The sequence below is a fragment of the Eucyclogobius newberryi genome, unplaced genomic scaffold (assembly GCF_026437365.1).
Source record: "Eucyclogobius newberryi isolate DKJ021-1_F unplaced genomic scaffold, fEucNew1.0.hap1 SCAF_20, whole genome shotgun sequence".
Taxonomy (NCBI): Eukaryota; Metazoa; Chordata; class Actinopteri; order Gobiiformes; family Gobiidae; genus Eucyclogobius; species Eucyclogobius newberryi.
The window spans coordinates 25,367,485-25,393,965 of record NW_027315835.1 but is presented as its reverse complement, the minus strand read 5'-3'; the positions used below and the strand labels follow the sequence as shown (position 1 = coordinate 25,393,965).

At 43.4% G+C, this 26,481-nt stretch overlaps 1 protein-coding gene across 1 annotated transcript in view; it reads left to right on the top strand.

The window, feature by feature from the left end:
- The window catches only part of ca10a (carbonic anhydrase Xa), a 379,387-nt gene that overhangs the window by 341,128 nt on the left and 11,778 nt on the right, over nucleotides 1–26,481 (top strand). The window contains exon 6 of the mRNA XM_072456909.1: nucleotides 9,237–9,309. Coding sequence (XP_072313010.1) covers nucleotides 9,237–9,309 — 73 coding nt within the window. The remainder of the gene's footprint in view (nucleotides 1–9,236; nucleotides 9,310–26,481) is intronic.

The following is a 26,481-nucleotide window of genomic DNA, read 5'->3' as shown; positions in this document are numbered from 1 at the left end:
TGGACTCGGGCCATGACAAGTGCAGTGCAAGTGCAAAATGCAGACTTAACACCTAATGCTGACTTGATTTTGTCAGAAATCACTGTATTTCTTGTGATGGGAACTTATGTGTTGAGCCTACATGAAAAACAAAACTGTGGCCTAGGGTCGAATGCAGAACTGTCTATTATGCAGAAGAGTTTTCCAGCACGTACTCAATTTTAGACAGTACTTTGAGCCTTTCTAGAAACATAGTTGAGTAGAAAGTAATAAGAACACAATAAAAAGACCATTCATTTAAAGCATAAAAACGTCAGCCGGGGCGAGAAAAAGCGTGTGAACTTTGACCTGGTTGCCCATTTGTTCTGAATGGACTCGCTCCTCTCAGTACTAGCTCAGCTCATCAGACTTGGGCGAACAACAGAAACTGAGAAAAAGAGATTGAAACTGGGGCGATTAAGTATTACGACACGACAGTTGTGAAGGTGATTTGAGGCGGAAATGCTTAGAATCTGGTGGTGATTTATGGACTTAAAAGCAGCACCGGAGAGCTCCAGACCTTTGACGTCACAAACCTGGGAAATTGTAAAGCGACTGTTTTTGTGAGGCTCAGAGAAGAAGCAGAGAAGATGAGCTCGTAAACAGGATTTGTGAACTGTGAATGAAGCTAAATACAACTCCAGCTATGTTTGATGACGGGAACAATGTTAGAACATGGTCAAAAGAGGAAAAAAGTCAATCTTAGCATAACATGTGTCCTTTAAAGGTACACTTTTTAACTATGTAAAGTGGCGTTTAAGTAATCTATCTAGCATGTAGTACATTATTGTATTGTATAACTGCATTTCCACTCAAAATACAAAATATAACAAATATTTTCTGTCTGTTTTCACAAAACCGTTGGAGCACATACCTGGGTGTTGGTTACAGGTTTATCGTGACATTGCTAATTCTGCAAAGGGTGCAACGAATCGCGTTTTTGTTTCCTTGTTTTTGCAGTAAACTGGCTTGTAATTGAATTCACGCAAGACAGATAAGTTTAAAACAATACTGTGGAACTTCCCAGGCAAAGCAAGAACATTTCCACGAGACGAAAACCTCGACCAGAAAACACAGTGCATCATTAAAAGTAGGCCATGTGCATTTGTGCTGTAATGCTATTGTTCTGCCTGGCTAGTCGTGACTATATCAACGTGTTCTACACCGAGACAGTCCATCTGGTAATGCTCCACGGAGGAAACTGTGGGAACGGCCGTAATGTGATGGAACCAACTCTGTGAGGGAAAAACCGCCTTTCACACCAAAGCAGAAGCGCTGTCTGTCACCCTCTGTTCAACTACTACATGAATCAAGACAGAAATGATCATTGTTAGCGCACCAAGCATAGGGTAGATACACGCTCTTGGGAGAACAAACCTATGTACAATGAATATGTCTGCAAATCGCACACACAAAAATAGTTTGATCATCTATGGTTTACTTTATTCCCTTTGGTCCAATTACAAACTGGGGCAGGGATTGTGCAATCAATAATGCACCACAATTTCCCAAACTACAACATAGGAGCAACTTTTTTAGTAGATAGTAGACTATATGAAGGACTATGGTAAATGCAGCATACCTGAAATATGTGCAGTATTGGAGCTTAGGACAATACCAGAATCATCCATCCATTTTCTACCACTTGTTCCCTTTCGGGGTCGCGGGTGACTGGAGCCTATCCCAGTGACTTCGGGCCTTAGGCGGGGTACATCCTGGACAGTGGCCAACTTGTCGCAGGATAACAGATAACAGGATACCAGAATCAGTATCAGAACAATCCAACAGCTATGAATACTTAACCATGTTTCAACTGGCCCTGATGCCTAGACCGCTTCACTTTAGAGTTCTTTTGATGGCCAATTGCGTCTCCATGTTCAGGTCCAGAGGCAGAGCTCTACTATGTGAGCAACTGACCTCACCCAAACATAACTAATGTTTTCTTAAAACTTAAAACTTTGTACTTCTAGGCCATGTTCCAGCCTCTCTCCTAGTGCTTGGATGGTTTGGATAATGTAAGTTACATTATGCTCTGGAAATTTAATATAAGGGCTGTACATTGATAAACAGGAAACAGCTGATGCTAATGTGCGCTAACGTTGTTTCGCGAAGCATGTAGGCGCAACATTTTAAGTTAGCATCGGTGGAAACACAGCGGTTTATCACAAGATCAAGTCAAGGTTTGGTGAGGAATTATTATTTTCTGTTTATATCTGGATTCTCGCTTGTCCAATCACCTAGCTCTAGAGCAGAGCTTCTGAAAGTGTGGGGCGCACCCGTTTGGGGGAGGTGCAGAGATGTGCCAAGGGGGATGCAAACATTTTGGGTAAATGTTGCACTTTGTTTTGAGCAACAGACAAATGCACAACACATGGTTCATCTCTTTAGACCAGAGAGCAGTGGAGGAGTGGAGTGCAGCTTTGGCCACTCCCGCCACGTCTCTCCTCCACCTCTGCCGCTCCGTGCTTTTGTACCCCTCGGCGCTCGTCTCCTCCCTTCCCTTTCAGAGTCTAAACTCTGCACAATGACTGCTCATTTGGCGATATAAAGTGTATCTGAATAAAGCATGTGCATTTATATCACCTCCTTTCCGCTTTGGGCGCCACTTCGTGCTAAAACTGTGACATGAGCGCAGCGGTCTGATTCAGCAGTCTGTGTGTGGGGCGGACCTGCTGAGATAGAAGTGATCCACGCGAGTGCGTTCTCCTTGAACTGGCTCATTCATCGCAGTAAAGTACCAGTTCGCCGCTGTCCCACTGGATGGGTGGAGCTGAGGGAGAGAAGGAACAGAGTACTCAAAGAGGCTTGTATATTTGTCTACCGTAGTAATGAAGCTCTGAAGTTGTGCCAGTTCATGGCTTCATGCACAAACCAATGACAGTCACAGTCTGTGAAAGACAATGACACTAACAATGAATTACATTTTACTCAAATTCTGATTGACACTGTTATTTAAGGTTGATGTATTGGCATTTATATAGTAGAAACAATTGTTATAGTTATATTTGTATCAGTTATAATACATTCTAATTTATCGACACTGTGGGGGCCATGGATAAATATTCAATCCCTTAAGAGAGGCGCACCAGCAAAAGTTTGAGAAACACTGCTATAAAGTCTTCCGGGAGCCAAAGCGAGCCGGGCCCCTTTGGAGTCTATGTCCGATTCTGACCCCTTAAACAGCCCGATCACTCCGAAGCAAATCAGTGGAAATGTGGCCTTTGTGTCTTCAATCTGTACAGCCAATGCTTCGAAATCCATGAGTATTATTTAGAAAATTAGAGAACATATTACATGCCAGCATTTGGTATGTTAATAATATGTTGCACGTCACATCACAACCGACAAGCTAATTTGTTTGGCTTATTTAGGGTAATTCTTCAACAAAATAAATTTACATATTTATTTAGCGGTGTAATTTATTCATAACTCATAAAACTAATTTATTTGTTGTTGCTTTTGGCTGCTAGCCTGAGGTTAAAATTTAATTAAATCATTCACGTTCCAAAATGTCCAACTATCTACAGCAGCAGAGCGGGTGCTGCTGGAGCCCTGAAGCATTGACAAGAGTCTGTTAAAACTGCAATTCTGACAAATCAGAATTCCTCCACAACTAGTAATTCAACACTAATTTCTGCAGCTACATTGTGCTGTTGCAATGGAGGTGCAGTGAGGGGTCAATCCGCTCAAATAGGGTAAAATACTGTAGCTGATAGATAACTGAAACATACAACACTGCTCCAGATAAAGTTACATTCACTGAATTACATTTACTTGGGTGAAGTTGTACTTTTTTGAATGAAAGTAGATTTGACTGTTGGGCTGGGCCATATTGTATTGTATGGGTTTTCATCTCAAAGGTGAGGGATGTGAGACAAAGCTAACACCTAGGGCAGCATAAACCCTGACTCTGGAGGCATTGCACACGCTAAAAAGACTAATAATGCCTTTAACATGAATTGTGGAGTGGAAGGTAAAGTTTGGTTGAATTGAACTGTGTAGTCTGGCTGATGACGCCCTCTTATGTAATTAACTTAAGGGATCATCTCAAAATGGGTTGAAGTTGAAAAGACGTAATTTTTTTCGTCTCTCTCTGGACCCCCTCCCCCCTCAAAAGACGAAAGACTGGCCTCACATAAAATGTTAACGCGTTGATAAAACGATAGTAGCTTGATAGACCCTGCTCACCTTTAGTGAACAAACCCATTTTGAGATGATCCCTAACACACAGACTTTAGTTGTTATGTGCCTTGCTGTTTCCCTCTTCACACCATCCTCAAGATCAAAGACACTGCATCTGCTTTAATAATACAATATCACAGTGGCGTGCGGTGACTTTTTCATTCAGGCAAGCAGAAAGTCATGTTGTCACATACTACAATTTCAAACTCGATTTCGATACTAAGGAAAATACTTTCTGCCCTAATTGACAGTGTAACAGCACTCTTACTTGGGTCAAAGTTTTGCTTCCTCTTGCCATTGTGAGTAAGTCTACATGTGTCTAACATGAAATGGCTTGAACGTACTTGTACCGCTCCTTCAGGTATGACTCTATATATTTTTCAAGTATATTAATTTAATCTTTGACACAAAATCAAGTGTTTTCGGCAGGCAGCAAGATACAGACACCTTCGCTCCATCTTTGCAACTTTTAACATTTCTATTACGCTCTTTAATTTGTCTGTCAGAGAAAACAAGCTTTGCATTTGTGAATTGTTTTGCCAATGACTGCCACTGTTTTTCCTATTCATCATCAGTCGTTTCCGTGGCAACTAATGGAAAAGCACTGGGCATGTTTCACAATTGCGAGGCAGGATGTGGCTGCATCAGCTGGAGTGAAGTCTGTGCCATCTATATATAAAATCTGACAGATGTCGAAGATGCTCGATTGTCACGTTGTTACGGCTCGATTTGTGGAACGCTAAGGTGTTGACACGTTTGCATGTGGAGGAACAAACAGCTGCAGATGCTACATAATAAACTGTTCATTCACTCCTCGACACTCGTATGAAATAAACAAAGAATATGTGGTCTCCTATGGATTCGAGAGTGACACCTGGCAGGATTGTGTACCTCAGGATGTCAGTGAGCATTAAATTATCATTGAGTAAGTTTAATCCTTGGTATCGAAATTGAGTTTGACTCGATTTGAATTGTAATTTTGTGACAATATCACTACACTTGTAATATTAGTATTACTTGGTATCAGAAACAAATAAAAAATCTGTGGTATTGCCTATCATTAGATGTCCCCAATCTAAAGTTTAATCTCCAAAGCATTATAAATATGTATGCAGTAAGTAAGTGGTAAATGCATGTAGTTAAAAACAACTAAACATCCTTATAACCCAAGACAAAGAAGTCTTTGTACTCTCTCAGAAGACTGCAGCTCCTTTTGTCACCCTCAAACAGGGTCAGGCACAAGTCATCTTATGTCTGATCCATTATCAAGCGGCGTGTGAATAAAAATACCCGCCTTTCGCTATTTAAAAAGCTGATGGTGTTTGTGTCATGATAGCTTCTTGTCTGGGAGCAGATTTTAATTGTTTTGTTTTGGAAAACGGCAAATGAAACCAGCAGGGTGCGGAGCAAAGGTGAGGGATTAAAAAGTATGAGCTTTCAAAGAATCCACTCGAGCAGTTTTTATGTAGTTTAATTTTAGACACACTTTCCAGGGCTGTTTCTAGCTTTGTGGGGGGCTGGTGCAAAATGTGTCCAGTTACATTTACTTGAGCTTTTTACAAATATGTATAAATTGTACTTCTCTGTGGCATGTTGTTGTGTTACTTTTAATGGCGACTGGAAGCCAACTGAAAAGGTGCATTTACCGTCTTCAAAACTTGTGTTGTACGTTATACCATAGAAAAAAGAAGAGCGAAAAAGAGAGAGAGCAAAGTATGTGTTTTGCGCTATACTGCGAAAAAGAGAGAAAGATAGAGAAATAGAGTGAGAGGATGACATTCTCTGAGTCATGATCATATGAATCTCAACAGTCCCGCCCACTTGAAATTCGTGGTTCTGGAAGTCAATTTTCCATTCCTTTTTCCCATAATTTTAGGATAACCAATGTCACTTAAGTAGTATTCTTTTTTCTGAAAATCTATAGAACAAATTAATGAGAAATTTACTTCTGGAAGTGTGAGTACGTGTGACAAAAGCCTTATGTTGACAAAATTAAATTTTTTGAACATTTGTGGTTCTTACACCTTCTCAATTTTTGTTCTAGCCTTTGAAAATAGTTGCTTTTTCCATAGTTTATGTTTCGTTTGCGCGGGGAGAGGCGGCGGGCTGGTGTGGGCTTGCTTATAGCCCCTCAGCTCAGCCGCCACGTGTTGGAGTTTACCCCAGTGAACGAGAGGGTCGCGTCCCTCCGCCTTCGGGTGGGGGACAGGTCTCTCACTGTTGTGGCGGCCTACGGGCCGAACAGCAGTGCAGAGTACCCGGCCTTCTTGGAGTCCTTGGGAGGAGTACTGGACAGTGCACCGACCGGGGACTCAGTTGTTCTACTGGGGGACTTCAACGCCCACGTGGGCAATGACAGTGACACCTGGAGAGGGGTGATCGGGAAGAACGGCTTCCCCAATCTGAATCCGAGCAGTGTTCAGTTATTGGACTTCTGTGCTAGCCACGGTTTGTCCATAACGAACACCATGTTCAAGCACAAGGGTGTCCATCAGTGCACGTTGCACCAGGACACCCTAGGCCGGAGGTCAATGATCGACTTTGTTGTTGTGTCATCTGACCTCCGGCCGCGTGTCTTGGACACTCGGGTGAAGAGAGGGGCAGAGTTGTCAACCGATCACCACCTGGTGGTGAGTTGGATCCGCTGGCGGAGGAGGAAGCCGGACAGACTTGGCAGACCAAAGCGCATTGTGAGGGTCTGTTGGAAACGTCTAGTGGAGCCCTCTGTCAGTAGGGTCTTCAACTCACACCTCCGGGAGAGCTTCTCCCATGTCCCGGGGGAGGCTGGGGACATTGAGTCCAAGTGGACCATGTTCTCCGCCTCCATTGTTGATGCGGCTGCTCAGAGCTGTGGTCGCAAGGTCTCCGGTGCCTGTCGTGGCGGCAACCCCCGAACCCAGTGGTGGACACCGGAAGTAAGGGATGCCATCAGACTGAAGAAGGTGGCCTATCAGGCCACTCTGGCTTGTAGTCTCTTGAGGTCATCGACAGGTATCGGCAGGCCAAGCGAGCCGCGGCTCGTGCTGTCGCAGGGGCAAAAACCCGGGCCTGGGAGGAGTTCAGGGAGGCCATGGAGGAGGACTATCGGTCGGCACCAAAGAAATTCTGGCAAACCGTCCGGCACCTCAGGAGGGGGAAGCAGTGCCTCACCAACACCGTTTACGGTGCGGGTGGAGGCCTGCTGACCTCGACTGGGGATGTCGTCGGACGGTGGAAGGAATACTTTGAGGATCTCCTTAATCCCTCAGTCACGTCTTCCGAAGAGGAAGCAGAGAACGGGGACTCGGAGGCTGACTCGTCCATCACCCAAGCTGAAGTCACTGAGGTTGTTCGCAAACTCCTCGGTGGCAGGGCTCCGGGGGTGGATGAGATCCGCCCTGAGTACCTAAAGTATCTGGATGTTGTAGGACTGTCTTGGTTGACACGTCTCTGCAACATCGCGTGGCGGTCGGGGACCGTGCCTCTGGACTGGCAGACCGGGGTGGTGGTCCCTCTGTTCAAGAAGGGGGACCGAAGGGTGTGTTCCAACTACAGAGGGATCACACTCCTCAGCCTCTATTCCAAGGTACTGGAGAGGAGAATCGGACCGATAGTCGAACCTCGGATTCAGGAGGAGCAGAGTGGTTTTCTCCCTGGTCGTGGAACACTGGACCAGCTCTATACCCTCCATCGGGTGCTCGAGGGTTCATGGGAGTTTGCCCAACCAGTCCACATGTGCTTTGTGGATCTGGAGAAGGCTTTCGACCGTGTCCCTCGGGGTGTCCTTTGGGGGGTGCTCCGGGAGTACGGGGTCCGGGGCCCTTTGCTCAGGGCTGTCCGGTCCCTGTATGACCGGAGCAGGAGCTGTGTTCGCATTGCCGGCAGTAAGTCAGACCTGTTCCCAGTGCATGTTGGACTCCGCCAGGGCTGCCCTTTGTCACCGGTTCTGTTCATAATTTTTATGGACAGAATTTCTAGGCGCAGTCGGGGGTCGGAGGGTGTCCGGTTTGGGGACCACAGGATTCCATCTCTGCTGTTTGCAGACGATGTTGTCCTGATGGCTCCATCAAACCCGGACCTGCAGCATGCACTGGGACGGTTTGCAGCCGAGTGTGAAGCGGCTGGGATGAGAATCATCACCTCCAAATCCGAGGCCATGGTTCTCGACCGGAAAAAGGTGGCTTGCCCTCTTCAGGTGGGTGGGGTGTCCTTGCCCCAAGTGGAGGAGTTCAAGTATCTCGAGGTCTTGTTCACGAGTGAGGGAAGGATGGAGCGTGAGATCGACAGGCGGATCGGTGCAGCGGCTGCAGTGATGCAGTCGCTGTGGTAAAGAGGGAGCTGAGCCGAAAGGCAAAGCTCTCTATTCACCGGTCGGTCTACGTTCCTACCCTCACCTATGGTCATGAGCTTTGGGTAGTGACCGAAAGAACAAGATCGCGGATACAAGCGGTCGAAATGAGTTTCCTCCGCCGTGTGGCTGGGCGCTCCCTTAGAGATAAGGTGAGGAGCTCGGCCACACGGGGGGAGCTCGGAGTAGAGCCGCTGCTCCTCCACGTCGAGAGGAGCCAGCTGAGGTGGCTCGGGCATCTGTTCCGGATGCCTCCTGGGCGCCTCCCTCGGGAGGTGTTGCAGGCATGTCCCACCGGGAAGAGGCCCCGGGGAAGACCCAGGACACGCTGGAGAGACTATGTCTCTCGGCTGGCCTGGGAACGCCTCGGGATCCCCCCGGAGGAGTTAGAGGAAGTGTCTGGGGAGAAGGAAGTGTGGGAGTCGCTGCTCAGACTGCTGCCCCCGCGACCCGGCCAAGGATAAGCGGCAGAAAATGGATGGATGGATGTTTCGTTTGCATTTTAGTAATATATTGAACGTGTAATTGTACTTCTACTTGCATGATACTATAACTTGAGGATGACAATTTACTTCATGATGTTCCTCAAGCAGGCATTATGACCAAGTGAGAGCTCTTACAATTGTTCCTGAACTTATGAATGTGTATTTATTTTGTGTAATTTTTCTTTTCTCATTTACTTTTACCTTTCTGTTGTTGTTTTTTGCAGATTGCTGAATCGTCCAACTCCTTCCTTAACCGCATGCTGAACAGAGACACCATCACGAGAATAACATATAAAAGTAAGTGTCGGAAAGAGTATTTGTTTGTGTAAAATGTCCTCCACTTCTATATGGCTGATCCTTATCTTTGTTTTTAATTGTTTTCTGGCGTTTATCCCGCTAAACCGCCTTAATGAATGTATTTATTTTCGCCGTTCGGTTGTCAATTAAGCTGATGCTAAATATAGAGCAGTCAAAGTTAATGAGGAGCTTCCCATAGTAAGTGCATTTAAAAAGTGGTCATTAAAATAGGCAGTATGAACGTAACAGATGTTGTCAGCAGCAGGGGGAGTATAGGTTATTTTTTTTAGCTTTTAACCATGTTATAACACATCAAAAACATAACTGGAGTTGTATTTTGCCTCGTTTCATTGATCCTGTTTCTCTGAGCCTCACAATTCACTCAGTTAGAATTGTCCACAGAAAAAAAATTCCTTAATCATTAACAGGTTTAGAGGTGGGGGATATGACAAAAAATGTATATTTTGTTGGAGCCAAATTTCAATCTCGATTTTATCACAATTCATTCTTAGTATGTTATTAGTTATTATTGCCTCTAGTGACGTACATGTCTTCTGCTTCTTGTGTCTGTGTGTCATCTCGGTTTGGAAATGTGTCAGTGAAGACTAAAATGCACTTTCTCAGATTGTGAAATGGGGTATGGGGTCTATATGTACCAGCCAGCTGCAGACTCAGCTCCAGAATAATGCAGGACCGGAGCCACGCCCTAAACACTCTGTTTCAGGACCTGCCATCGGGGCAAAGACTGGTTGCGCCAAAATGCAGGACCAAAAGATATAGAGACAGTTTCATCCCAGCAGCTATTGTCCTCTTAAACAAGCTCACTCTGCGTAATTTTTCTATTTATTAATCCGTTATGTCTGTGTTTTTTATGCCGTTTGCATGTATGTTTGACGTCTCTTAATCATTTCAAACCAATTTACCGAAGGGTACGAATAAGGCGTAGCCTAACCCAAGCATTTGTGAATCACAATATGCCAATTTATCCAAAAAAGCCGATTGTTACAGGGATCAGCTCACGGCCTGATTTTTATCACCATATCAGAAAGGCCAAGCCGGACTCAAACTGTGTTCACAACAAATGCATCGCTCTATTATCTAAGCAGGCATGTTGCCCAAAGGCTTCATTTATTTATTTTATCATTGTTAATTCCTGTTGGTGTCGAAGTCTAGGCTACGTGTTTTCAGAGTCCAACTCATTTTTAATCAGTCTCACTGTTTCTCTATATTATACACTCACATTCACTACATTCATTTGTTTAGCAATGTTGTTAAGTTTAAGTTTTGGTAAACCTCAACCATTTAATTTAGAATTTTCAATGTGGAGAATTGTCGGTGTAATCCCTCATTCGTCCAGGCGTGTTCCATAGTAGAAAAAGCTTCAGTTGTAGTCATCTGGACTCGTCCAGATGACTACAACTGAAGCTTTTTCTACAATGTGGAGAATTATAATAAATACAAGAGGTTTCTGCTTTACCTTTAGAAGGGTGCCTCACTGTTTTGGATTAGGTTTGGATTAACCAGCCACTCCCATTTTTAAACTGCAGTCTCTTTTCTTCATCTGTGTCTGTTGCTTCAAATCCTGTCTCTGTCTCTGTTCTGGAGTGGGCTCTTAGGGGCCATAGTCAAAGTACCCTAGACTATTGCTTGAATCCATGGATGCGTACTGTGGGGGACGAACGACTGGAGCAGATGTGTAAGGATCGGGTTTTGCTGTTTCAGCTTTTGTCACTTTGAAGGATACACCTTTTTGTTGACTCGGTCCAGTCAATTGTCTGTCAAAGATAAACAGGCAGTTGATTCCTTTTCTCTCAGCTGTCAGCTTCTGTCCAAGTTCTAGTCTTTGAGAGACTGTGAGAGGCGAGGATCGTTCTCAGGGTCTTTATTTAAAGGCACAATGGACGATTTTTTGGCGATTTGAGAACGCAGGCGGAAGTGCGCATGTGCACTCCCCAGTGTGGACTGATACAACATACTCGTGCGTTTTTTTATTAGCGCGATGGATCGCATCGCATCTCTCGTCTCCCATAGATTTCAGTCTTCTTCTGAGTCAGCTCGAACTGTCTTTCTCTGTCTTCATTTTGTCCCGTACACTGAGGGAACTATATTATGATAGATCAATGCGCTTAGACACGCGGAAACGTGCTGCACGTGAGCGGTTTGTGCGTTTTATGATTGATACGTGGCAGGACTAATGGGCCGTCCACGCCACGAGGAAATAAGACTCAGATTTGGGCCAAAAAAATCATCCATTCAACCTTTAACAGGGAAACAGGCATAACTGTACAGCTGGCATGATGTCAGCTTTAAGATTATTTGTACCAGTTTACAGACCATGAGGAAGTACACTAGAATACTTCATTGTTTCTCATAATATGATGAATATGATACAGAGATATAAACAAGATGCATGAGATTTTCTTGATGAAAGTTCCCATTGCTGAGAGCAGAGGGCGCTCCAACACCAATACCAAGCTGGAAACTGAGGTACTTTATAAACTATGTTTTCCAAATGTAGACGTTATTTTATGAATCCATGCTTGATTTGTAAACCAGTTTATAATAGATTTCAGTGGTGTGCTGTCAGGGCAAACAAGACAAGCAGTGATTGGATGTTTGTTCTGTCCTAACTGAGCATGTGCAGAGGAGAATTGAAGCAACAGCAGCGCCAAGTTTCAACAAACTAACTTAGAATCTATCTTTTGGAGACAAGTCTTGGTAGCTAAGGGTCTGTTCAAGTTTCTAATCATTACATGTAAGTTAGAAATACAGGTATGGGAGTTTAACTCAGTAGGATAGGTGCACGCTTGCATAGTTGTTTTTTTTTGTCACTTTTACATGCAAATGTTATCCACAAAATATTGAGGAACGCCCCAAGTCTACTTGCCCATCCATAAAAGTCACTGCACGCTGCTGATACATTTTGTATGGACAAGTAACTGTTGTCCACTTTATTAAAGTTTGTTATTTTATTTATTTATTTATTTTATCTGGTAAAGTCTACATGAAACGTTGACCCTCAGGAAAGCTGCTTGTGGCAGGTTATAGTAACCTATAGTTGCTAATTTTCACCTCCACTGACCCAAAGGTTGGTAAATAACGCTTAGGTGGACTCATTCTAGAGCATTTCTCATAGTGTTTACCCACCTTGCAAAAGTAAAAGAATGGTACTTACGTAAAGCTTTGAAGTAGCTGTACTGTACTGTAAATTATACTGTGAAAACTTTAGAAAATAATAATAAAATATAGCCGCAAGCGGCAATGATCGGCCCTCGCCACGCCGCCGCCACACCGCCGCCACGCCGCAAGAGGAGGGGGCGCTAACGCGCCCCAATTGTCCTTTTATTACGCCTACTGCTGAATCTGTGACGCTGTCACATCTTCTCCCCTTTGTTTTACCATCAAAAAGCTATTTTATTTTGAATTCTTGGCAAAATGTGCGGCTTCGCCGCACAGACACCGTGACTCTTTGAATGAAAATGTGGATAACTTTTGATGGTCCTGAAGATGAGTCTCACCAAATTTCAGGTTAATATGTCTAACGCCCTGGGAGGAGTTTGTGAAAGTCTAAAGTGTAAACATGTTCTGGCGATTTCCCCATTGGAATAACATGAAAGGTTTCGATCATCGTTACGGCAACGCCATAACAATTATGACATGGGTCTCATTGACTTTTTTGATGGGGATGCCAAAATTGAGTTGTGTGTCAAATTTCATATAATTTCGCAAAACTAAACATTTAACCTCCATATAAAATCTGTAGGGGGCGCTGTGGCGCCAAATGAATTTATTTCACTTCAAGTAGGTTTAGGGCAAAGAGTTTAACAACTGATTCTAATTTGACGCAATTCGGACTTTATCTGCGCAAACGGCAGAAATTTTAAATATGGAAGATTTCTGAAATTCTAGCTACAGTTTGCGGCTTCGCCGCACCGAGACCGTGAGAGGTATCAATGTAATTTGGATAACTTTTGATGTCCCACTCCTCAGTAGCATTTTCACAAAATTTCAGCTTTTTAGGGCCAACGCCCTGGGAGGAGTTCGTAAAAGTACGACGTTTGGAAAAACTCCGAAGTCATGTTTAGCCATTTTTGAAGCAATATGGCCGACATTTGGTTGGGCGGACGGCGTTGCCGTAATAATATTTTTTACTTCTCTTGTCACCATCTACCTCGGCGCCAAATTTCATGATTCTACGATCAGATTTTTTTTGGGTCATTTCCCATCTCTCAATGCATTTTTGGTACATTTGGGGGCGCTGACGCGCCAATTTTTTTTATTTTAGAAAAGGGAAATAGCCAGAATGTAGAGAGGCACGATTTTTAGAGGTGTGCAAATTTTTGTGACTTTTCGTCAATGTTCACTGGGTGAAAAATAGGGGGGTTGGTCCCGAGAAGAAGAAAGAAAGAAAGAAAGAATATTAAAGCCGCAAGCGGCATCCAACGGCCCTCGCCGGCCGCCGGCCTTCCGACTCTGCGCTTTCGACTTGATAAAGATGGCGCCCTTATTGTGTTGAATTAAAAAAGAACTTGACAGACGGCGACACATTGGACATGGCCAATCCAGTGGAAATAAACACAAGTGTCAGTCAAATTTGCTGCGCCGCCGCACAGAGACCGTAGCACTTAGAATATAAATATGGATAACTTTTGATGCCGCGCTTGTGTAGATGATATTTCCCAAAGTAAAGCTTGATCGAGCTATTGCCCACGGAGGAGTTTGTTAAAGTGTGAAGCATGAATTTGAACATTTCAAAGATTTGGCGTTTTCCCATTTGTGACAGTATATTTGCAGCTCCACGGCACAGAGACCGTACCACTTGAAATCAAAATATGACTGACTTTTGATGCCCCGCTTGTGTAGATGATTTTCCCCAAATATTAGATTGATCGGGCAATCGCCCTAGGAGGAGTTTGTTAAAGTGTGAAGCGTAAAAATGTGGTCATTTTAGAGATTTCGCTGTTTTCCCATTTCTGACATATATTTGCGGGTCCGCCACACAGAGACCGGAGCACTTAGAATCAAAATATGGATAAGTTTTGATGCCCCACTTGTGTAGATGATATTCTCCAAATATGAACTTGATCGGACAATCGCCCTAGGAGGAGTTCGTTAAAGTGTGAAGCGTAAAAATGTGGTGATTTGAGCGATTCTACGATTGTCCCATAAGGATAACATGGGATGTTTCTGTCATCGCTACGGTTACGCTGTACAAAATATGACTTTGGCTCTCATACTTTTATGATTTGGATGGCAAATTAGAATTTTGTTCAAAATATCATATCATTTGGAAAAACTCTATTGTTTATAGGCCACTCTGAAGGCCAAATAGTCAGAATTCTGGGAAACGTTTGCGGCTCCGTCGCACAAAGACCGTAAAATCTATCCTTAAAATTTGGATAACTTTAGATGCCCAACTTGTCTAGAGGACGTACACCGATTTTGAGGTTGGTGGGCAAAACGCACTAGGAGGAGTTCGTTAAAGTGTGAAACAGAAAAATGTGGATATTCAAGAGATTTAGCGGTTTTCCCATAGGGATAACATGGGAGGTTTATGTCATCGCTACGACTACGCCGTAAAAATTAAGGCATTTGTCTGATTGGCTTTTTTGATCGGGACGCCAAAATAGAATTTTGGGTAAAGTTTAGAAAATTTTAGTAAAACTAATTCTTGACCTTCAATGTTAATTTAAAGGTCACTCTGTAGGGGGCGCTATCGCGCCCATTTCAATTTTGTCATCATAAACTGGTCCAAACTAGAAAGTTGAACAACTGATTCAAATTTGGTCCTAATCGGACTTGTTTTGATCAAATGGGAACAATTTTTAGATCTGCAATATCCCAAAATAAGTTGTCCAACCTTGCGGCTGCGCCGCACACAGACCGTAAAAGGTATCTCAAAAAATTGGATAACTTTAGATGCCCCACTTGTCCAGAGGACGTACGCCGATTTTGAAGTTGGTGGGCAAAACGCCCTAGGAGGAGTTCGTCAAAGTTTGACGTGAACAAAATGGCTAACACAGCGTGTTTTCATTTTCAAAGGAAGATGGCGGCCATAGGGTAAGTCTGGGGGCGTTGCCACAATAATATTTGTTTTTTGTCCTCACAAGAGGAATGCGTGTTCCGAATTTCGTAGCTTTACGACAAAGTTGACCTCGGGGCGTCTCCCATAGGCGCAATGTATTTTGACTTTTGTCGGTGGCGCTGTCGCGCCATTTTTTTAGGAAAAAAAAAATGGCCCAGAAAAAACAAAATTTTTCGCCGATTCTGAATTTTGGGCAAAGTTTGGTGAGTTTTTGAGCATGTTCAGGGGGTCAAATTAGAGTTCAAAGCGCTGAAGAAGAACAAGAAAAATTAAAGCCGCAAGCGGCATCCAACGGCCCTCGCGGGCCGCCGGCCTTCCGACTCTGCGCTTTTGACTTGATAAAGATGGCGCCCTTATTGTGTGTTGAATAAAAAAAGAACTTGACAGACGGCGACACATTGGACATGGCCAATCCAGTGCAAATGAACACAAGTGTCAGTCAAATTTGCTGCGCCGCCGCACAGAGACCGTAGCACTTGGAATAAAAATATGGATAACTTTTGATGCCGCGCTTGTGTAGATGATTTTTCCCAAAGTAAAGCTTGATCGAGCTATTGCCCACGGAGGAGTTTGTTAAAGTGTGAAGCGTAAATGTGAACATTTCAAGGATTTGGCGTTTTTCCCATTTGTGACAGTATATTTGCAGCTCCACGGCACAGAGACCGTACCACTTAAAATCAAAATATGGATAACTTTTGATGCCCCGTTTGTGTAGATGATTTTCCCCAAATATGAGCTTGATCGGGCAATCGGCCTAGGAGGAGTTCGTTAAAGTGTGAAGCGTAAAAATGTGGTGATTTTAGAGATTTCGCTGTTTTCCCATTTCTGACATATATTTGCGGGTCCGCCACACAGAGACCGTAGCACTTAGAATCAGAATATGGGTAAGTTTTGATGCCCCGCTTGTGTAGATGATATTCTCCAAATATGAACTTGATCGGACAATCGCCCTAGGAGGAGTTTGTTAAAGTGTGAAGCGTAAAAATGTGGTGATTTGAGCGATTCTACGATTTTCCCATAAGGATAACATGGGATGTTTCTGTCAACGCTACGGTTACGCCGTACAAAATATGACTTTGGCTCTCATACTTGTATGATCAGGATGGCAAATTAGAATTTCGTTCAAAATATCATGTCATTTGGAAAAACTCTATTGTTTATAGGCCACTCTGAAGGCCAAATAGTCAGAATTCTGGGAAACGTTTGCGGCTCCGTCGCACAAAGACCGTAAAAGTTATCCTTAAAATTTGGATAACTTTAGATACACCACTTGTCTAGAGGACGTACACCGATTTTGAGGTTGGTGGGCAAAACGCACTAGGAGGACTTCGTTAAAGTGTAAAACATAAAAATGTGGTAATTTGAGAGATTTTGTGGTTTTCCCATAGGGATAACATGGGAGGTTTCTGTCATCGCTACGACTACGGCGTAAAAATTTAGGCATTTTTGTGATTGGCTTTTGTGATCGGGACGGCAAAATAGAATTTTGGGTAAAGTTTAGACAATTTTGGTAAAACTAATTTTTGACCTTCAATGTTAATTTAAAGGTCACTCTGTAGGGGGCGCTATCACTGCCATTTCAATTTTGTCAGCCTAAACTGGTCCAAACTAGAAAGTTTAACAACTGATTCAAATTTGGTCCTAATCGGACTGGTTTTGATCAAATGGGAGCAATTTTTAGACCTGCAATATTCCAAAATAAGTTGTCCAACTTTGCGGCTGCGCCGCACACAGACCGTAAAAGGTATCTCAAAAAATTGAATAACTTTAGATGCCCCACTTGTCCAGAGGACGTACGCCGATTTTGAAGTCGGTGGGCAAAACGCCCTAGGAGGAGTTCGTCAAAGTTTGACGTAAACAAAATGGCTAACTCAGCTTGTTTTCATTTTCAAAGGAAGATGGCGGCCATAGGGTAAGTTTGGGGACGTGGCCACAATGATTTTTTTTGTTTATCCTCACGAGAGGAATGCGTGTCCCGAATTTCGTAGCTTTACGCCAAAGTTGACCTCGGGGCGTCTCCCATAGGCGCAATGTATTTTGACTTTTGTCGGTGGCGCTGTCGCGCCATTTTTTAACGAAAAAAAAAATGGCCCAGAAAAAATAAAATTTTTCGCCGATTCTGAATTTTGGGCAAAGTTTGGTGAGTTTTTGAGCATGTTCAGGGGGTCAAATTAGAGTTCAAAGCGCTGAAGAAGAACAAGAAAAATTAAAGCCGCAAGCGGCATCCAACGGCCCTCGCGGGCCGCCGGCCTTCCGACTCTGCGCTTTTGACTTGATAAAGATGGCGCCCTTATTGTGTGTTGAATAAAAAAAGAACTTGACAGACGGCGACACATTGGACATGGCCAATCCAGTGCAAATGAACACAAGTGTCAGTCAAATTTGCTGCGCCGCCGCACAGAGACCGTAGCACTTGGAATAAAAATATGGATAACTTTTGATGCCGCGCTTGTGTAGATGATTTTTCCCAAAGTAAAGCTTGATCGAGCTATTGCCCACGGAGGAGTTTGTTAAAGTGTGAAGCGTAAATGTGAACATTTCAAGGATTTGGCGTTTTTCCCATTTGTGACAGTATATTTGCAGCTCCACGGCACAGAGACCGTACCACTTAAAATCAAAATATGGATAACTTTTGATGCCCCGTTTGTGTAGATGATTTTCCCCAAATATGAGCTTGATCGGGCAATCGGCCTAGGAGGAGTTCGTTAAAGTGTGAAGCGTAAAAATGTGGTGATTTTAGAGATTTCGCTGTTTTCCCATTTCTGACATATATTTGCGGGTCCGCCACACAGAGACCGTAGCACTTAGAATCAGAATATGGGTAAGTTTTGATGCCCCGCTTGTGTAGATGATATTCTCCAAATATGAACTTGATCGGACAATCGCCCTAGGAGGAGTTTGTTAAAGTGTGAAGCGTAAAAATGTGGTGATTTGAGCGATTCTACGATTTTCCCATAAGGATAACATGGGATGTTTCTGTCAACGCTACGGTTACGCCGTACAAAATATGACTTTGGCTCTCATACTTGTATGATCAGGATGGCAAATTAGAATTTCGTTCAAAATATCATGTCATTTGGAAAAACTCTATTGTTTATAGGCCACTCTGAAGGCCAAATAGTCAGAATTCTGGGAAACGTTTGCGGCTCCGTCGCACAAAGACCGTAAAAGTTATCCTTAAAATTTGGATAACTTTAGATACACCACTTGTCTAGAGGACGTACACCGATTTTGAGGTTGGTGGGCAAAACGCACTAGGAGGACTTCGTTAAAGTGTAAAACATAAAAATGTGGTAATTTGAGAGATTTTGTGGTTTTCCCATAGGGATAACATGGGAGGTTTCTGTCATCGCTACGACTACGGCGTAAAAATTTAGGCATTTTTGTGATTGGCTTTTGTGATCGGGACGGCAAAATAGAATTTTGGGTAAAGTTTAGACAATTTTGGTAAAACTAATTTTTGACCTTCAATGTTAATTTAAAGGTCACTCTGTAGGGGGCGCTATCACTGCCATTTCAATTTTGTCAGCCTAAACTGGTCCAAACTAGAAAGTTTAACAACTGATTCAAATTTGGTCCTAATCGGACTGGTTTTGATCAAATGGGAGCAATTTTTAGACCTGCAATATTCCAAAATAAGTTGTCCAACTTTGCGGCTGCGCCGCACACAGACCGTAAAAGGTATCTCAAAAAATTGAATAACTTTAGATGCCCCACTTGTCCAGAGGACGTACGCCGATTTTGAAGTCGGTGGGCAAAACGCCCTAGGAGGAGTTCGTCAAAGTTTGACGTAAACAAAATGGCTAACTCAGCTTGTTTTCATTTTCAAAGGAAGATGGCGGCCATAGGGTAAGTTTGGGGACGTGGCCACAATGATTTTTTTTGTTTATCCTCACGAGAGGAATGCGTGTCCCGAATTTCGTAGCTTTACGCCAAAGTTGACCTCGGGGCGTCTCCCATAGGCGCAATGTATTTTGACTTTTGTCGGTGGCGCTGTCGCGCCATTTTTTAACGAAAAAAAAAATGGCCCAGAAAAAATAAAATTTTTCGCCGATTCTGAATTTTGGGCAAAGTTTGGTGAGTTTTTGAGCATGTTCAGGGGGTCAAATTAGAGATCAAAGCGCTGAAGAAGAACAAGAAAAATTAAAGCCGCAAGCGGCATCCAACGGCCCTCGCGGGCCGCCGGCCTTCCGACTCTGCGCTTTCGACTTGATAAAGATGGCTTCCTTATTGTGTGTTGAATAAAAAAAGAACTTGACAGACGGCGACACATTGGACATGGCCAATCCAGTGCAAATGAACACAAGTGTCAGTCAAATTTGCTGCGCCGCCGCACAGAGACCGTAGCACTTGGAATAAAAATATGGATAACTTTTGATGCCGCGCTTGTGTAGATAATTTTTCCCAAAGTAAAGCTTGATCGAGCTATTGCCCACGGAGGAGTTTTTTAAAGTGTGAAGCGTAAATGTGAACATTTCAAGGATTTGGCGTTTTTCCCATTTGTGACAGTATATTTGCAGCTCCACGGCACAGAGACCGTACCACTTAAAATCAAAATATGGATAACTTTTGATGCCCCGTTTGTGTAGATGATTTTCCCCAAATATGAGCTTGATCGGGCAATCGCCCTAGGAGGAGTTCGTTAAAGTGTGAAGCGTAAAAATGTGGTCATTTTAGAGATTTCGCTGTTTTCCCATTTCTGACATATATTTGCGGGTCCGCCACACAGAGACCGGAGCACTTAGAATCAAAATATGGATAAGTTTTGATGCCCCGCTTGTGTAGATGATATTCTCCAAATATGAACTTGATCGGACAATCGCCCTAGGAGGAGTTCATTAAAGTGTGAAGCGTAAAAATGTGGTGATTTGAGCGATTCTACGATTTTCCCATAAGGATAACATGGGATGTTTCTGTTATCGTTACGGTTACGCCGTACAAAATATGACTTTGGCTCTCATACTTTTATGATCAGGATGGCAAATTAGAATTTTGTTCAAAATATCATGTCATTTGGAAAAACTCTATTGTTTATAGACCACTCTGAAGGCCAAATAGTCAGAATTCTGGGAAACGTTTGCGGCTCCGTCGCACAGAGACCGTAAAAGTTATCCTTAAAATTTGGATAACTTTAGATGCCCCACTTGTCTAGAGGACGTACACCAATTTTGAGGTTGGTGGGCAAAACGCACTAGGAGGACTTCGTTAAAGTGTAAAACATAAAAATGTGGTAATTTGAGAGATTTTGTGGTTTTCCCATAGGGATAACATGGGAGGTTTCTGTCATCGCTACGACTACGCCGTAAAAAATTAGGCATTTTTGTGATTGGCTTTTGTGATTGGGACGGCAAAGTAGAATTTTGGGTAAAGTTTAGACAATTTTGGTAAAACTAATTTTTGACCTTCAATGTTAATTTAAAGGTCACTCTGTAGGGGGCGCTATCGCGCCCATTTCAATTTTGTCAGCCTAAACTGGTCCAAACTAGAAAGTTTAACAACTGATTCAAATTTGGTCCTAATCGGACTGGTTTTGATCAAATGGGAACAATTTTTAGATCTGCAATATTCCAAAATAAGTTGTCCAACTTTGCGGCTGCGCCGCACACAGACCGTAAAAGGTATCTCAAAAAATTGGATAACTTTAGATGTCCCACTTGTCCAGAGGACGTACGCCGATTTTGAAGTCGGTGGGCAAAACGCCCTAGGAGGAGTTCGTCAAAGTTTGACGTAAACAAAATGGCTAACTCAGCTTGTTTTCATTTTCAAAGGAAGATGGCGGCCATAGGGTAAGTCTGGGGGCGTGGCCACAATAATATTTTTTTGTTTGTCCTCACGAGAGGAATGCGTGTCCCGAATTTCGTAGCTTTACGACAAAGTTGACCTCGGGGCGTCTCCCATAGGCGCAATGTATTTTGACTTTTGTCGGTGGCGCTGTCGCGCCATTTTTTAACGAAAAAAAAAATGGCCCAGAAAAAATCAAATTTTTCGCCGATTCTGAATTTTGGGCAAAGTTTGGTGAGTTTTTGAGCATGTTCAGGGGGTCAAATTAGAGCTCAAAAAGCAGAAGAACAAGAAAAATAAAAATAATAATATTTTTAGCAAAAACAATATAGCCGTTTCCACTATAACAACAAATTATACATCGTTTGAAAGCTCTAAGCCTTCCCCATGCCGCCATGGGGTGGAATCATCATTACGAGCGCTTACGCGCTCGTCACTCCCCATTCCGTCGGGATGCCCCGCCCACTCCCCATAGACTTCCATTGATTTGAGCAGATACAAGCATGGCCCATGCCTGCGGCATGGATTCTCGCGTACAGGACGATGCCAGGAGGGTTTTTGGAGGAATGCAGCGCTTCGCGCTGCTGTTGTCAACAATTTGTGAATGGGCTATTTCTGTCATAGCAGGAGTAAGTATGCATGATCCATGCCTTCGGCATGGGCTAGTTCACTGTACTTGCCAGGGGCGACGGGGCACCAAACATGCGGGCTGCGCCCGCATGTTTGGTCAGACAGTTGCAACGCTGCCTTCGGCAGCGTTGCGGGAGCAATAGGCCCTCCGCCCTGCTGGGGCTCGGGCCTAAATATTCCGATACAAAAACAATGTTTCCCATTTTCCAAATATCATAAACTATACATTTTCGGAAAGCGCTCGCGCTTTCCTACCTCATGGTGTGGGTCCCTGGTCACTGACGGGTACTTTCGTTAATTTTGAGTGGGCTCCGCCCACTTTGTGTTTTTGGCCCTCTATACAGTAATAATGTTCATTTTTTGCATTACATGCTTATATGCACGGAACATGCAAGAGATGGGGAACGTATTCGTGAGGTACTTAGCGCAAATGAGTGCTTTATATGGGGATCATCTCAATGTAAAGTGCTCGTTTAGTGCGCACTTTTGCACGGGCTTCGCCCGTTTACAACGGTAATGTTCCATTTTCCTACTACTAATTGGTATGCACGGGGCGTGCATGAGTGAAGGAGTGCGTTAGTGAGTGTTTGGAAGTGGGCGAGCGCTTCGCGCTCGATTTCGTGCGCACTACGTGCGCACTTTCGCAGCCGTGCTTTGCACGGCCTTACGAGATTAATAGGCCTCTCGCCAGCTTGTGGCGCTCGGGCCTAAATATAGCCGCAAGCGGCAATGATTGGCCCTCGCCACGCCGCCGCCACACCGCCGCCACGCCGCAAGAGGAGGGGGCGCTGACGCGCCCCAATTGTCCTTTTATTACGCCTACTGCTGAATCTGTGACGCTGTCACATCTTCTCCCCTTTGTTTTACATCAAAAAGCTATTTTATTTTGAATTCTTGGCAAAATGTGCGGCTTTGCCGCACAGACACCGTGACTCTTTGAATGAAAATGTGGATAACTTTTGATGGTCCTGAAGATGAGTCTCACCAAATTTCAGGTTAATAGGGCTGACGCCCTGGGAGGAGTTTGTGAAAGTCTAAAGTGTAAACATGTTCTGGCGATTTCCCCATTGGAATAACATGAAAGGTTTCGGTCATCGTTACGGCAACGCCATAACAATTATGACATGGGTCTCATTGACTTTTTTGATGGGGATGCTAAAATTGAGTTGTGTGTCAAATTTCATATAATTTCGCAAAACTAAACATTTAACCTCCATATAAAATCTGTAGGGGGCGCTGTGGCGCCAAATGAATTTATTTCACTTCAAGTTAGTTTAGGGCAAAGAGTTTAACAACTGATTCTAATTTGACGCAATTCGGACTTTATCTGCGCAAACGGCAGAAATTTTAAATATGGGAGATTTCTGAAATTCTAGCTACAGTTTGCGGCTTCGCCGCACAGAGACCGTGACAGGTATCAATGTAATTTGGATAACTTTTGATGTCCCACTCCTCAGTAGCATTTTCACCAAATTTCAGCTTTTTAGGGCCAACGCCCTGGGAGGAGTTCGTAAAAGTACGACGTTTGGAAAAACTCCGAAGTCATGTTTAGCCATTTTTGAAGCAATATGGCCGACATTTGGTTGGGCGGACGGCGTTGCCGTAATAATATTTTTTACTTCTCTTGTCACCATCTACCTCTGCGCCAAATTTCATGATTCTACGATCATATTTTTTTTGGGTCATTTCCCATCTCTCAATGCATTTTTGGTACATTTGGGGGCGCTGACGCGCCAATTTTTTTTATTTTAGAAAAAGGAAATAGCCAGAATGTAGAGAGGCACGATTTTTAGAGGCGTGCAAATTTTTGTGACTTTTCGTCAATGTTCACTGGGTGAAAAATAGGGGGGTTGGTCCCGAGAAGAAGAAGAAGAAGAAGAAGAAGAAGAAGAAGAAGAAGAAGAAGAAGAAGAAGAAGAAGAAGAAGAAGAAGAAGAAGAAGAAGAAGAAGAAGAAGAAGAAGAAGAAGAAGAAGAAGAAGAAGAAGAAGAAGAATATTCCGATGCGAAAACAATGTTTCCCATTTTTCAAATATCATAAACTATACATTTTCGGAAAGCGCTCGCGCTTTCCTACCTCATGGTGTGGGTCCCTGGTCACTGACGGGTACTTTCGTTAATTTTGAGTGGGCTCCGCCCACTTTGTGTTTTTGGCCCTCTATACAGTAATAATGTTCAATTTTTGCATTACATGCTTATATGCACGGAACATGCAAGAGATGGGGAACGTATTCGTGAGCTACTTAGGGCTTCGCGGTCGTCATCCCAATGTAAAGTGCTCGTTTAGTGCGTACTTTTGCACGGGCTTCGCCCGTTTACAACGGTAATTTTCCATTTTCCTACTATTAATTAGTATGCACGGGGCGTGCGTGAGTGAAGGAGTGCGTTAGTGAGTGTTTGGAAGTGGGCGAGCGCTTCGCGCTCGATTTCGTGCGCACTACGTGCGCACTTTTGCAGCCGTGCTTCGCACGGCCTTACGAGATTAATAGGCCTCTCGCCAGCTTGTGGCGCTCGGGCCTAATTAATAGTCACTTCTGTTATCAAAAATGTCTCTATCCTACAAAACGTTTTTATGTGATACTTTTAATTTTTTTCATTCTGTGTGCGAACACAAATATTCATACTTTACTCTATTCACTTCTGCAAAGGACACATCGCTTTTAAAAGGCCAGTGTTGACTCACGTGCAACACCAAACACCAAACTCTCACCTCCTGACGCTGGAGGAGTGTGAGGAGGTGAGACGCACGAAGGTGAGCTTCAGACAGCCACACTCTGGAGGCCGGCTGCATTTGAAAAAAGCTGTCAGTAATTGGATTAATGGTGGAGCGGTTCAGATGCTGGTAAACGCACTGCCCCCTGGTGGTGGTGTGGAGGCAGAGGTCCTGTCAAAGGCTTCAGATGTGCGCTCGCTTGGTTAACCCTCCTGAGGCTCCCAGCCCCCAGGCTACACCCACACTCTGCCCTCTCCCTTCCATACATCCAGAGTACACACCAGCGCCATACAGGCAAAGGGAATAATTCATCAAAGAGGCACTCGGCACAGAGAGCGGAGGAGAGGATTTTTCTTATTACAGCGATTGTGGACGTAATCTGTGGTCATTATATTTCATATTTGTGAGGAAAGCAGTCTAAATGGATGCAAGCTTTTGTGGAAATAGTAGTTACAGTATAGTCCTAAGTCAACCCTTTGGATATATATTATAAGATATGAATCTCACACTACAAGGTGTAAGAAATTCAAAGTAAGAGAGGACACATGGATTGATTGTGGTTCACACAATCAATCACGCTCAATCACGCTGTGAGTGAATATGCTTCATGTGATAAAGTCACTGCAGTTTTACAGTAAGTGGAGCTATTCTACAGTTACTTTGAGGAGCGTTTGTGTTTACAAGTTTGACAAAGGTTGAGTTTAGCTCCAGATTTTTCCCATTTTCCATTATTCTTAAAGGTTCACTATGTAAATGTTTTAAGTTTAATATATATAATAGTCTTAGGCCCTATCCCAATACTCGCACTATACACTATACACTTAACTACAAGTGTGTAAGTGCACAAGGGCACAGGAGGTAAACAGGAGAATTGTGACAGGTTATTCTTAATAGTCATGTTAGTCATGTCCTCCCACTTATGAGAGAGGGTGACATTCGAAGTTGAAACATGACACACTGCATGAGTGTGGGAATGTTTGTTAGAGTTTATTAGGGTTATGTGGGGAACCATTCTGTAGGCCTTTAACAATTGTATAATCAAATATCTAAATTAATTCATTTATTAAAAATGAATTTTGCTCATTAATCTGAAGGTTTGTGAGAATCTATTCACCAAATATGTAAACTGATAACTAGATATGATCTTCTAGATATGATCTTCTAGATCTATCAAGTTGCGTGTTAATGTTGATTCTACATCATTTCATCAGCCAGATTTTGAAATACATGTGTTTTTCATACAACCAGAAGCAGGAACTGTGATCCTGAGGAGATGGGCCTGTGTGTGTCCATGTCCCCTCCAGGATTCACTCAGGGGTCAGGGAGAGACTGCGACAGCTCAGTCCACACACTGGGCTGGTCTGCAGAGAGTCCTGGATCCAAGTTTTGTTGTAGACTTGAAAAGTTATAAAAAGGTCCTTTGCTTGAGTTTACATGATGCAGTTTTAATTACGTCTAAAAAAACATGCACAGAGTGAAAATGGGAGTGAAACGTTAGCTTCTGCGGGCGTGTCTCTGTAATGTCTTGGTTCCGTAAGTTGGCTTAGCAATGCCAGGCCAGAGATGAGACTGTCCCCTGTGGGGAATGGGTTTTGGTGCCACTGTTCAACCAATCAGCACGCATGCTGAGTCAGAGCAGACAAAAAGATCCGGAATAATGCAGCCATTGTTTAGCATTAACATTAGGCCACATAGTTACCAAGTTAAAATTATTCAGTTATAAAACAGTTAAGTGAACATGCAGAACACAATAACATTATGTACATTCATCTTGTGGACAAAGTCTGCAATAAAACCGTATAGTCTTTGTAGCGTTTTATTTTTTGTCTTGGGAGAGAAAATGGTTGTGAGTTAATTTGAATCCAAAAGCAGTTATTCGATTGATAAAGTTTGTTCCAATTTTCAAATCATGAAGTCTCTCATAAATCTCCAGGCACATGGTACCACCTTACGCCCTGATTTCC